This window comes from Marmota marmota, unplaced genomic scaffold (assembly GCF_001458135.2).
Source record: "Marmota marmota marmota unplaced genomic scaffold, marMar, whole genome shotgun sequence".
Classification (NCBI taxonomy): domain Eukaryota; kingdom Metazoa; phylum Chordata; class Mammalia; order Rodentia; family Sciuridae; genus Marmota; species Marmota marmota.
In genome coordinates, this window is record NW_025999945.1 from 8,534,449 (window position 1) to 8,547,957 (window position 13,509).

The following is a 13,509-nucleotide window of genomic DNA, read 5'->3' on the forward strand; positions in this document are numbered from 1 at the left end:
GTTCCTTTTCCTCTATCCCACTGATCTTCCTTCTATTCACTTTTGGTATTTTTTTTTTTAAATTAGTGCCTCCCCTACAGGAACACATTTTACTTTCATCTCAAGAATATTTAAATTGGGGAAAGAAATTGATCTTTTTTTAAAAAATTTTTTTTAGTTATACATGGACACAATATCTTCATTTGTTTATTTATTTTTATGTGGTGCTGAGGATCGAACTCAGGGTCTCACACGTGAGAGGCAAGTGCTCTACAGCTGAGCCACAACCCCAGCCCCAAGAAATTGATCTTTTAATGTTAGAATTTGACAGGCTCAAACAAAACAAAACAAACAAACAAACACACACTCAAACAAAAACATCATACAAGAGCCCATCCAGTAAAGCTTTAGGTGACCAGTAACTTTGTTGATTAGGTCTGCTGGTCATGGCTCAAGTCCTACAACAGTTGGGGAGCCTGGTTCCATCCGAGTACATCTAGCATCTTGAATCAAATTTACAGTCGGTCCTAGCATTTTTTGCATGGGTCAGTAATTCAGTCAGGGTTTCTTCATCAGGGGCTTTGACACCATTTTGGTCTGGCTAATTTATTCCTGTTTGAGCACTCAGGGTTTCTCCTTTGAATTTGCTTGTAGGCGGAATCAGCAGCATGAGAGCACTGGGCAGCAACTTTTCTTTTTCCCATAAGTTATTTCAGACCATAAGAATCATTTTGTACTTCCCATTCTCTCCCAAGATGCTTGCTTTAGTTCTGTTTTTTGGTCTGTCTCACTTATTGAGCTTTTGGAGAGCATTCCAAAGTGTACCCAGAGGCCTCAGCCAAGACACATGCCACAAGTAATGCCACCAGCCTGACTGAGTATACTAGGATGGGCCAAGTATTCTAAAACCAAGGATTTGGAGAGCATCTAAAGTACCTCTCCTCCTCTCATGGCTTCCCATTCTTCTAGGAAGCAAACACACTTCTTAGTACATTATAGATATATGTAAGGATGAAGTTCACTGTGGCATATTTATATATGCATATCTTGGTAAGTTTTATTTCACTGTTACCCACTTTTCTGTCTTTCCTCCCTTCCATTCAGTCCCCTTCCTCTGTTCTACAGATCTCCCTTCTGTTTCAGGGGATTCCCACTCCCTCTTTTCCCCCTTATTTTGGTCTAGTATCCACATATGAGAGAAAATGTTAGCATTCTTGACAGAAGAAGATGTATTTTAGTTATATTTCTTATCATTTATTACGAATTTATACTTACTAACGACTAAATTTTTTTTTTTTTTACGACTAAATTTTTTAAATGCCGTGTTTCTATTGTTTGTCTCCTGATACCACAGAAAGTATCTATTTCTCAACCTTTTACAAGCTTATTTTTTTGTAGTAAAAGGCTTTCAGAAGTTCACTTTGTAACTTTTTAGTTCTTTGTGAGATAAAAGAAATCCCAGAAGTAATAGGAGTCTGCGGTTTTTCAATGCTTAATGCTTTTGCTTGATTTGGACCCTTTGCTTTCTCTTCCTTATTTGATAAAATTTGAAGATATATTCACTAGATATCCCCTTATATAGGATTAACAGTCATTACAACTTTGCCCCTTGTCACCCTCATTTTGTTTAAAATGTCCATTTATTATAGATTTGAAGCCTCCTTCTTTTCATTATCTCACTAAAGGTAATTAGTGTGGTGATAGGTCTAGATCCATATAATATGTAAGCAGGAGGTAGTAATTACCTGTGACTTTGCCTCTTTAAGACTTTTTAGGATTTTCTTGTATCTTAGAAACAAAGTGACAGTTTTTTACCACCACACTCTTACTCTAGGTACAAGACATTATGATTTTATCCCTAGCTTTTTTCAGAAGTGGCAGAACTGGGATTTGAACTAAGGCCCTGGAATTTGTGCCATTATGCTGTATGATTTTATAAATTTGCAGATATTATTTATCATCCTCTCTTCAGCTAACTCATGTACCCCCATACCTGTCTATATGTATGTTGTTTGTTTAGGGACTAGGGATTAAATCCAGGGAGGAGCACTTGACCATTGAGCTATATTCCCAGCCTCTTAATTTTTTATTTTGACATAGGGTCTTGCTAAGTTGCTTAGGTAAGCCTTGCTAAGTTGCTGAGGCTGGCCTCAAACTTGTGATCCTTCTGCCTCAGCCTCCTGAGTCACTGGGATTATAGGAATATTCTACTGGGCTAGGCTACCTCATAACTTTAGTCCCAACTTTGATGTGAATTTTAAATCTCTGTTCTTTTTTCTCTCCTTGCTGTACTTTCCCTGCCATAGTGAGCTTGTCATCTTCTTCTATAATATTTCCTCTACTGTTTTTTCACATTTCTTTTTAATGACATCTCTGTTTTCTAAGATGCAAAACCTGTGTCCTTAAGGGGCTGGGGTTGTGGCTCAGTGGTAGAGTGCTCGCCTAGCATGCACAGGGCACTGGGTTCAATCCTCAAGCACCACATAATTGTAAAATAAAGATATTGTGTCCACCTAAAACTTAAGAATAAATATTTGAAAAAAATATTTCACTCTTAATATTTCAATTAATACACCATGTATGTTTTGTTTCTTTATCTTTTCTATCAACTTCTTTCTAATCTTCTTGCCAGGGTTGTAGTTCAGGTCTGCACTTTTAGTCTGTAATTCTCCAAAAGATTCCTTCTATTTCAGTCTTCACACTGCTGCCAGTTTAATCTTCCTAAAGCATAGCTCCAGTCCCCTTACTTTTTGACCAAAGACTTTCATGGTTGCACTATATATTCAAAGGTTTCCACAATAGGGCTTCAGCTTGTTCTGTAGCTGTATCTCCCATTGTTTTCTTAAGTGCAACAGGCTATGTTTTTTCACTTCCCAAAACATACTCTTCCTTTTCTTATTGTGTTCTTGTTCCCTCTTCTAGATGTTTCTTCCTTGAGAGCAGAGATCAGGCATCTCCTGCTGCCCTACATAGGTCTTTGTTCATAGGTGCTTAATGCATTTATTGACTCAAACTTATGAGGAAACTCATTTCAGGTTAACTATTATATTTTTGTTATAGGCTTGATCGTCTTTTTATCTTACTGGATACTGGCACTACTCCAGTTACAAGAAAAGCTGCTGCACAGCAACTTGGAGAAGTGGTGAAGCTTCATCCTCATGAACTAAATAATCTGTTATCTAAAGTAAGGACTCTTTTTATTTTTCTTAGTATAATAACAATTGTAGAGACTTGTCCATGGATAGGAAAACAAAAGTAAAGATAAACATAATTTTATGTTAAGTAACAATTTGTGATCTCCAGATTCCATTAAATATCTTACAGTTCTCCAAATAGATTTAAAAATTTTGCTATTTCTTTTCTTTGGTGACAAGACAATTTTTTTTTTCTTTTTAAACTCTAGTTTAATTCTTTAAGGGACTTGACAATATAGAACTTTTTGCTTGTGTCACAAATTTGAATCTGACCCAATTTGGTAATGAACTGAGTTGTTAGTCTGGTTTCTTAGTGGTCTGACTTGTTCTTAATGGCTAATAATTATATCATAGTTGATAGTTTTCAAATGAAGTACTCATGGGCAATGATTGAAATACATGAGAAGCTAATTGTTATATTACATCCTTACATCCTTAGTTAATAGCTTTTTTTCTTTTCTTTTCTTTTTTTTTTTTTTGGTGCTGGGGATTGAACCCAGGGCCTTGTGCATGCTAGGCAAGCACTCTACCAAAACTGAGCTATATCCCCAGCCCAGTTAATAGCAATTTGAAAGTGGAAACATTCTGCTTTGGTGGACCAGTGTTTTCATACTCCTACTCCATGTTCTTTCCTTAAATAGTAGTTGTATTTTTACTGAACTCTGGGCTTGTTTAGGTGTACCTTTATGGTTGTAATTGGCGAATTCTATGTGTTTAATTCCCTGGCATGCAAAGTAAAGCAGAGTGCTTTGGTGGGGAGGGGAGTGTTGGGACAGAGATAGAGAATAGGGTGGTGGAACAATATGATTGCTCAGATGTTGGAAGCCTGAAGATACCTCTTTCTTCTAGTTTAACCTCTTCCTTTCATTCTCATTTGTCACTCCCTGATACATAGCAGTAGGAGTTGTAAGTCCTTTTTCAACATACACAAATCTGCACTATATGGTTGCCCCCCAAGGGCTTTTAAAGACTCCCTTTCCAACCTACTCCCCTGCTAGATTAACTGTCTACTCAAGATGGAGAGACAGTGATTTGCTACCTACAGCCTCCTCATTCTCAGAAGAGAGAAGGCTGCATATTAGGCATCTGTGAGGTGAGGAAATAGAAGCATGTGTATTTCTCTTCCTTATTCCAAGGGAAGACATGGAGGTCTGATAGATCTAGACAGGGAACAACACAACAGGACTGACTGTGCAGAACTGGTAAAGGTTTCTAGCTTTCCAAATGAATTCTGTTCTTAATTCAGAACTCAGCAAACTGGCTGCCATCAAATCATTCCAAAAGGAGAAGTTGTCTTTAGCAACTTCTTGCCTTCTGATCCTCTTCTTTTCCCTCAGTATTTTCCTGTTATCTTGGTTTTGTTTTTTTAAGAGTTTTATTGAAATGTAATTTACATATCTTAGATGTACAGTTCAGTGATTTAGTATATTACTATTGTATGCAACAGTTGTCATCACAGTCTAATTTTAAAACATTTTTATCACCCAAAAAGAAACCTCAATCTATTCAACCTAATCAAACCTCACTCTCTATTATTCCCCTTCCCATACCGAGCTCTAGGAAACCATTAAAATAATGTATGTATATTTGCCTATTCTGAACATTTTTTTTTATACAAATCATACATTATTTGTAATCTCTGGGACTTGTTTCTTTCACTTTAAATACTGTGTTCATATTAAAGCACATACCATTACTTTATTCCATTTAATTGTCGAATAATATCCAATATATATTTACGGTATGCCACATCTTAACCATTTATCAGTTAATGGACAATTGACTTGTTTCCATTTCTTTTTAATTTTTTTTTTTTGAGAGAGAATTTTAATATTTATTTTTTTAGTTTTCGGCGGACACAACATCTTTGTATGTGGCGCTGAGGATTGAACCTGGGCCGCATGCATGCCAGGCGAGCGCTCTACCACATCCCCAGCCCTCTTTTTAATTTTTTTTAGTTATACATGGGCACAATATCTTTATTTTGTTTGTTTATTTTTATGTGGTGCCGAGGATCAAACCCAGTGCCTCACATATGCGAGGCAAGTGTTCTATCACTGAGCCACAACCCCCAGCCCTCCATTATGTAAAATTTTACTATTATGTAAAATACTGCTGTGAAAATTCATATACAAAATTTTTGTAGGGAGGTATGTAAATTAGTTCATTTTCTGCTGTAATAACAGAATACCACAAACAAAGTAATTTATAAAGATTAAAGGTTTATTTAATTCACATTTCTAAAGGTTGGAAAGTCCCAAGATTGGGCAGCTGCATCTGTGAAGGCCTTCTTGCTGTCTTTTGCAGAGTCCCTGTGTGTTGTAGGGCATCATATGGCAAAAGGGGCACATCCAAAAGAGAGCCACACTGGCTTTTATAGAGGATCCACTCTACATGTAACCCATTAATCCACGAATGGATTAGTCCATTCATGAGGACAGAGACCTCATTACTTAATCTTCTCTTAATTAAAGATGTTACCTGATCTTACCTCTTAGTACCTCACAATGGGAATTAAATTTCAACTTGAGTTTTGGTGAGGACATTGAAGCCATAGTAGTATGTTTTCATTCTTTTGATTATATACCTGGAAGTAGTATTGCCAGGACACAAGGTAACTACGTTTAACTTTGAGGAATTGCCAAAATGTTTTCCAAAGTGGTTCCATTTTATATTCCTAACAGTAGTGTATAAAAGCCCAGATTTCCCTACATCCTTATTAATAGTTATTAACTGACTTTTTGACCAAAGTCATCCTAGTGGGTATGAAGTGGTTTGGATTTACATTTCTTTGATGACTAAAGATATCAGACATCTTTTCATGTTTATTAATTGTTTGGAGAAATGCCATTTAGACCTTTTGCCCCCTCCTCTTTTGTTATTGAAGTATTTCATTTCATTTTATTTTTTGGTGCTGGAAATTGAACCCAGGGCCTCATGCATGTAGGCAAGTGCTGTACTGTTGAACTACATCCCCAACTCAAATTATTTTAATATTCATATAGAAAAAAGAGACTCCATACTCAAAAGACAAATAGAAATATGTTCAACATAACAAATTGACAGAATACCAATTCTTTGTTCTACAAAGTGCTCAATTATGAAGTAAAGAGCAATCCAGTAGTGAACAATGGTTATGAATGGGACTTTATAGAAAAAAAGCCAACCTTATAAATTAACAGTATAATATCAAATAATGCCTAACTTTTTTCTCCTTTTCCTCCTTTTGTTTTTCCTTCTTCTCTTCCTCCTTTTCTTTCTTTTTTTTTTTTTTCTTCAGTACCAGGGATTGAATCTAGAGCCTCTTGCATACTAGGCAAGTGAACCACTGAGCTACATTTCCAGTCCTTTTTGCCCCCCTCCTTTTTGCCCCACCTTTTTGATAATTAAATAAAAACTGTAATAAGTATTATATCTATCAAGAAATAGCGAAATTCAAAACATTCTATGATGATAACTAGTCCTGACAAGCATTTGGGGAAGTTTGATCATTTTTTACCTCAATTTTAAATTATTTGTCCTTTTTCCTTCCTTAATTTCTCTCTTTTTTTTAATATTTATTTTTACTTATGTATCTTTAATTTTAGGTGGATACATTAGTTTGTTTTTATGTGGTGCTGAGGATGGAACCCAGTGCCTCATGCATGCTAGGCGAGCACTCTACCACTGAGCCACCACCCCAGCCCTGCCCTTTTCTTTTTAAAAAAAATTTTTTTTTTAGTTGTAGTTGGGCACAATACTTTTATTTTATTTATTTATTTTTATGTGGTGCTGAGGATCAAACCTAGCGCCTCACACATGCTAGGTGAGTGTTCTAAGGCTGAGCCATAACCCCAGCAGCCCCCCATCCATCCCCCGCCTTTTTTTTTTTTTTTTTTAAGGCATCTTTCTGTGTTGCCCAGACTGGTCTCTACCTCCTGGGTGCAAGTGATCCTCCTGCCTCTCAGTAGGACTGGGGATTGAAGTTCTCTGCCCCTGAGCTACATTTCTAGCCTTATTTATCCTTTTAAAAATGAGTTGTAAGAGTTCTTTATACAATTTGGATACAACCCTCTTGTATATATGATTTCCACATGTATTTTCCTGTTGTGTTGGTTGTCTTCATTTTTTTTTTGATAGTATCATGTGAAACACAGAAGTTTTTAATGTTGATTGAGATTTTTTTTTTTTAAAACCATTGATGCTTTTGTTTTCATACTTAAGAAATTGTTGCCTGACCTAAAGTCACACAGATTTACCCCCTATGTTTTCTAAGAGTTGTATAGTTTTAGCTGGTCCTTTTAGGTCTCTGGTTCGTATTTGAGTTAATTTTTGTTTATGGTGTGAGGTAGATGTTCAGCATTATTCTTTATTTTATTTTATTGGTTCTTATTTATACATGACAGTAGTGTCCATTTTGATAAAATTATTCAAGCAGGGCTGGGGATGTGGCTCAAGCGGTAGCGCGCTTGCCTGGCATGCGTGCGGCCCAGGTTCGATCCTCAGCACCACATACAAAGATGTTGTGTCCACCAGAAACTAAAAAATAAATATTAAAAAATTCTCTCTCTCTCTCGCCCCCTCTCTTTAAAAAAAAAAAAATTATTCAAGCATAGGATATATCTTATTCTAATTAGGACCCCATTCCTGTGGGTTGGCACAATGGTGGAGTTTACTTGAGTAATTTCATGTGTGTACATAGGAAAATTATATTAGATTTATTCTACTGTCTTTCCTATTCCTATCTCCCCCACTTCCTTTCATTCCCCTCTATCTAGTTTACTGAACTTCCCCCTCCTCACTTTATTGTGGGTTAGCTTCCACATATCAAGTGAAAACATTTGATCTTTGGTTTTAGGGGATTGGCTTATGTCACTTAGCATGATATTTTCCAGATCTATCCATCTACTGGCAGATTTCATAAAGTCATTCTTCCTTATGGCTGAGTAATATTTCACTGTGTTTATATATACCACAATTACTTTATCCATTCATCTGTTGATGGGCATCTAGGTTGGTTCCATAGCTTAGCTAGTGTGAATTGTACTGCTATACACATTGATGTGGCTGCGGCTGATTTTTTAAATCTTTCAGATATATGCCCAGGAGTGGGATACAACTGGGTCACATGGTGATTCTATTCCTATTTTTTTGAAGACTTTCCATACTGTTTTATTTGCAGTTCCACCAGCAATGTATGAGCATTTCCTTTTCCCCACACCCTTGCCAACATTTGTTGTTACTTGTATTTTTGATAATTGCCATTCATACTGGAGTGAGGTGGAATCTCAGTGCAATTTTAATTTGCATTTGTGTAATTACTAGAGGTGTTAAACATTTTTTCGTGTATTTATTGATCATTTGTTTTTCTTCTTTTGAGAAGTGTCTGTTCAGTTCCTTTGCCCATTTATTGACTGGGTTATTTGTTTTACATGTGACTGTTTAGTTTTCCCAGTACCATTTGTTGAAAAAGAATCCCCACTGAATTTTCTTGGCATTCTATTCCACTGGTCTATAGTCAGTCATTTTACCAGTACCACACTGTCTTGATTACTGTGAATTTTGAAATAAAAAGTTATGAGTTTACAATACTTTTTCAAGATTGGTGATTTTGGGTCCCTTACATTTCCATATGAATTATAGGATCAGCTTGTGCATTTCTGCAAAAACGCCAGCCAAGATTTTTGTAGTAATTAGGTTGGATCTATAAATCAATTTAGGGAATATTATTATCTTAACAATATTAAATCTTCTAATCCATGAACAGGAAGTGTCTATTTATTTAGATCTTTAATTTCAGAACAAAGTTTTTAATATTTCATAGTTTTTAATATACAAGTTTCACATTTCTTTTGTTAAATTTGAGTATTTTCTAGTTTTTGATGCTATCACAAATAGGATTGTTTTCTTAATTTCATTTCAGAGTAATACATAGAAATACATTTGACTTTTGTATGGTAATTTTATGTCTTATAGCTCTGCTGAATTTATTTGTTCTACTAGCTTTTTGTCCCCCCCCCCCTTCCCCCCAGTGGTGGGAATTGAACCCAGGGATTTGCATGAGCTAGGCAACCTTTCTAACACTATATCCCCAGCCTCACTTTTACAACTTATAGGAGCTTTATGTGGGGGAGGGGTATATCATGTATAACTTTGTATTATGTAATAGGACTCAATGAATATGTGTATTTGCTTTTTATTAATATGGTTATATTTTTTAAATGCACTTTTTTTCTTTTTTCTGCTTAATTTTTAAATTTATTTATTTATTGGTACTGGGGATTGAACCCAGGGACATTTTATCACAGAAGTACATCCCCAAACCCCCCCCCCGATTTTTTATTTTTGAGAAATGATCTCACTATATTGCTTAGGGCCTCACTAAGTTGCTATGGCCTTGAATTTTCAGTCCTCCTGCCTTAGCCTCCTGAGTCACTGGGATGGTATTGCAGACTTGTGCCTAACTTGCTTAAGTATTCTTTTCTTAAAAATTTGTTTTCACGTTTTAACCATTTTTAAATGGTAGTGATTGCGCTGGGGTTGTGGCTCAGGGGTAGAGTGCTTGCCTGGAATGTGAGAAGCACTGGGTTCGTTTCTCAGCCCCACATATAAATAAATAAACATCTTTTGACAACTTAAAAAAGAGATATAGGGGCTGGGGATATAGCTCAGTTGGTAGAGTGCTTTATTTTGCATGCACAAGGCCCTGGGTTCAATTCCCAGCACCACACACACACACACACAAAAGATATATGTGTGTGTGTGTATATATATATATATATATTTATTTATTTATTTTATATTATATTTGGAGGGCTGCCAGATTATAAATTAATAACAAGTGAATTTGTATTTCTTGGTTTTGGCTACCTTGAACAAACATTTTTGGATACGTAACTATTCTATTTTATAATTTTTTAAGGTATTGATTTATTTAAGGAGTGCAAATTGGGATACCCGGATTGCAGCAGGACAAGCTGTTGAGGCTATAGTGAAAAATGTGCCTGAGTGGAATCCAGTACCAAGAACAAAACAAGGTGCTTTTAAGTGGAAAAAGTAGCTTGAAGTAAAAACCTAACTGCAGAATTAACTATAATAGTGTAGTTTATATTTGAATAACTTTTATTTTAATTTAGTTTAGTTTTAGTGCTTTCAGGTGAGATTTTTGTCAGAAAATGATATTGAATAAGGTGATTTTTACCACTGAACATAAAATAAATGAATAAACAATGTTTTTATACATTATTAAAATTACTAATACTATAGTATGCTCAAGGAATGCAAATTCTTAAAAAAGAAATTAAGTGAATACAGTGCTAATATGTGAAACAATCCATTTTCTTATTGATGGGAGAATAGTGAGGTTATTTTCTAAATTTAAGCATAATTAAGTTACATGTGGATAATTGAAAGGGCAAATCTTTAATTTTTTATGTGCTCCTTAGAGCATTCTGTAGTGGTTAAAAAAAAATTGTGTTTGTCTTCTGATTATAATGACATTTAAAAACAAATTATGCTTTTGAAAAGTTGAAAAGGTATACATTTTAAGTGAAAATGTATTTTTTATTTTTATTTCAATTAGAATTCTTTTTTGATTCCCAGAACAAGCCAAGACTGATGTTAAAGGACAAAATTACTAATTTAGTTTAACGTTTTTATTAGCTTTATTTTCATTTCTGAAATCAAGCCACATTTTATAAGACAGAATAAGTGTTCCTTAAGTGAAAATTTAAAATGTTGCAATTATATCCATTTTCATGTCACCAGAATAACATCACTTTTAGCATACATCTTAGCTTGTCTAAAATTTTTGCTTTTATTTTCTGGACCTATTATTTTGAATTATTGTGTTGATTTGTCTTCTCTTGTCTAGTGAAATGTATAAGCAGGAGACATTATAACTTGTAGAAAAGAACCTTCTCTTTGCTATCTCATTATTCCTTATTATACATATACTGCAAGTTATGATGTGCAATTTCCTTTGATTCTACACTTTGGCTATATGTTCATTAATATTTTAAACCTATCTAGAAACTACTTCGGAAAGTTCAATGGAAGATTCATCTACTACAGATCGATTGAATTTTGACAGATTTGACATATGTAGACTGTTACAACATGGAGCATCACTTTTGGGGTCTGCTGGTGCAGAATTTGAAGTCCAAGATGAAAAATCAGGTATGTAATAGTAATAAAGCCTGAACTTTGTGTTTTCATACTGATATGTCACATGGTATATATTTTCATTGTAATCTAACATGTCAGGAAATGTAAATTGACTGAAGTTTGTAGGTAGATAAGGATGATATTGGTGGGAAATGTAGCCAGCAGTCTGTTTTTAAAAGCTACAGTAGAATTATGTTTCTTCCTCTTAAGTGAATGTGTACCATGTATCATTAGTTGATACATATTAATATTTCAGGAGTAATTTTACTATGTAATATAGAAATTAGATGTATTACTCAGAAGCTTCAGGATATAGATTTAAAAATCAGTTTTAGCACAGTATAGATTATAGTAATGTTTTCCCAGCTGTGGAAATTTGAGAGATCATTTGATTGTTTTATTTATTTATTGACAGTGTTCGGGATCAAACCCAGGGCCTTCTGCGTGCTAGGCATGCAGTCTACTATCGAGATGCACTCCCAGCCCCATGGTTGTTTTATCTTCCATCTTGTGTTTCTAATATGGTTGGATCTTCTCATGCTGGCATCTAAAGCAAAAACTAAAAATTAAAATTTGGGTAGATAATTGTCCCATTATCATTAAACTTACAGAATCTTCTGGATATAAAATAAATGTTTTGGCCATTCAAGATTGTGGCCTTGAGTGGAAAAACCTTGATGTTTTTAATGGATTTCTGTAAGTAAATAAGTTGCCCTTTGACTAAAAACCAAAACTGAATAGGGCTTTTTGTTTCTTGCTAATTAATTATCATTCAAAGCATTTTAGTTTTGTTAATCNTTTGCTGGCAGCTGGAAGTTTGCTGGGGCCCCTTCGGCTGTGGCTCTCAACACTTACCTTCTCAAGTGGCTGGGATTATAGGCATGTGCCACCTCACCAGGCTTGAGTAGAGCAATCTTTTAAAATTTTTTTCAAATAGCTTTACTGAAATATAATTCACATTTCATGCAATTTACCCATTTCAGCAAAGTATAGTTATTTTAATTAGGAAGTAGAACTCTTAAAAGGCTTTATTTTTGGAACAGTTATTGCTGTAAGTAAGTAAACTTACTGTTTAGCAATAAGTGTAGTTTAGTGGGTTTTATCATATTCACAGACATGCAGTGTCACTAGAGTCAGTTAAATCTAATTAATTAATTGGTACTGGTGCTTGAACCCAGGAGTGCTTAACTACCAAGTTACATCTTCAGCCCCCTTTTTTAAAATTTTTTACTTTTGAGACGGTCTCACTAAGTTGCTGAGGGTATCCCTGAGTTGCTGAGGCTGACCTGGAACTTGGAATTCTCCCTTCTCAACCTCTCAAGTCTCTGGGATTATAGGCATGCACCACCATAGCTGGCATCACAGTCAATTTTAGAACATTTTAATTGCCTCACAAAGAAACCCATATTTTTTAACTATTACTCTTTTATCCTCCTACTTTCTTTCTCCTTTTTGCTCTAAGAAACCATTTGTCTATGTTTTGACTATAGATTTCCTATTCTGGACCTTACTTGTAAATGAAATATGATATGTGATCTTTGGTGATTGGCTTCTTTTACTTAGCAGAATGTTATCCATGTTGTAACGTATGTCAGTAGTAAGTAATTCAGTAGTAATTCTTATTACTGTTATGAAATGTATTAGGTTTCTTAAAAAAATTGTGGTAAAGTATGCATAACATAAAATTTATCATCTTAACTGTTTTGAAGTATACAGTTCAATAGTGTTAAGTACATATGTTGTGCAGCCAGTTTTCAGAAGTCTAAATATTGCAAGACTGAAACAATATACCCATTAAATAGAAACTTCCCACTTCCCCTTGCCCCAGCTCTTAGTGACCACGATTCTACTTTGTATGAATGGCTTATTTCACTTAACAGCAAGTCCTCTAGATTTATTCACATTGTAGTGTTAGAGTTTCTGTCCTTTAAAGGCTCAGTAATATTTCATGTGTGTATAAATCACATATTATTTACCCTTTCATCCATCATTGCCACACTTTGGCAATAGTAAATAATGCAGTTGTGAACACATATCTGTTTGAGTAGTTTCTGCTTTCAGTACTTTTGGTTGTATACCTAGGAGCGAATTTCCAAGCAGATAATATAATTCTGTTTTTAATCTTTTGATAAACTACTATAAGTTTTCCATAGCAATTGCATCACTTTATATTCTTACCAACAGTGCATAA

At 34.8% G+C, this 13,509-nt stretch overlaps 1 protein-coding gene and 1 pseudogene across 2 annotated transcripts in view; one reads left to right on the forward strand and one right to left on the reverse strand.

Annotated features, from left to right (window-relative positions):
- Nucleotides 1–13,509, forward strand: part of Btaf1 (B-TFIID TATA-box binding protein associated factor 1) — an 80,068-nt gene that overhangs the window by 12,206 nt on the left and 54,353 nt on the right. For both annotated transcript variants that reach the window (XM_015500118.2, XM_048801743.1), the window contains exons 2-4: nucleotides 3,040–3,163; nucleotides 10,075–10,189; nucleotides 11,184–11,330. In XM_015500118.2, coding sequence (XP_015355604.1) covers nucleotides 3,040–3,163; nucleotides 10,075–10,189; nucleotides 11,184–11,330 — 386 coding nt within the window. The remainder of the gene's footprint in view (nucleotides 1–3,039; nucleotides 3,164–10,074; nucleotides 10,190–11,183; nucleotides 11,331–13,509) is intronic.
- On the reverse strand, nucleotides 313–906 carry LOC107154391 (annotated as a pseudogene).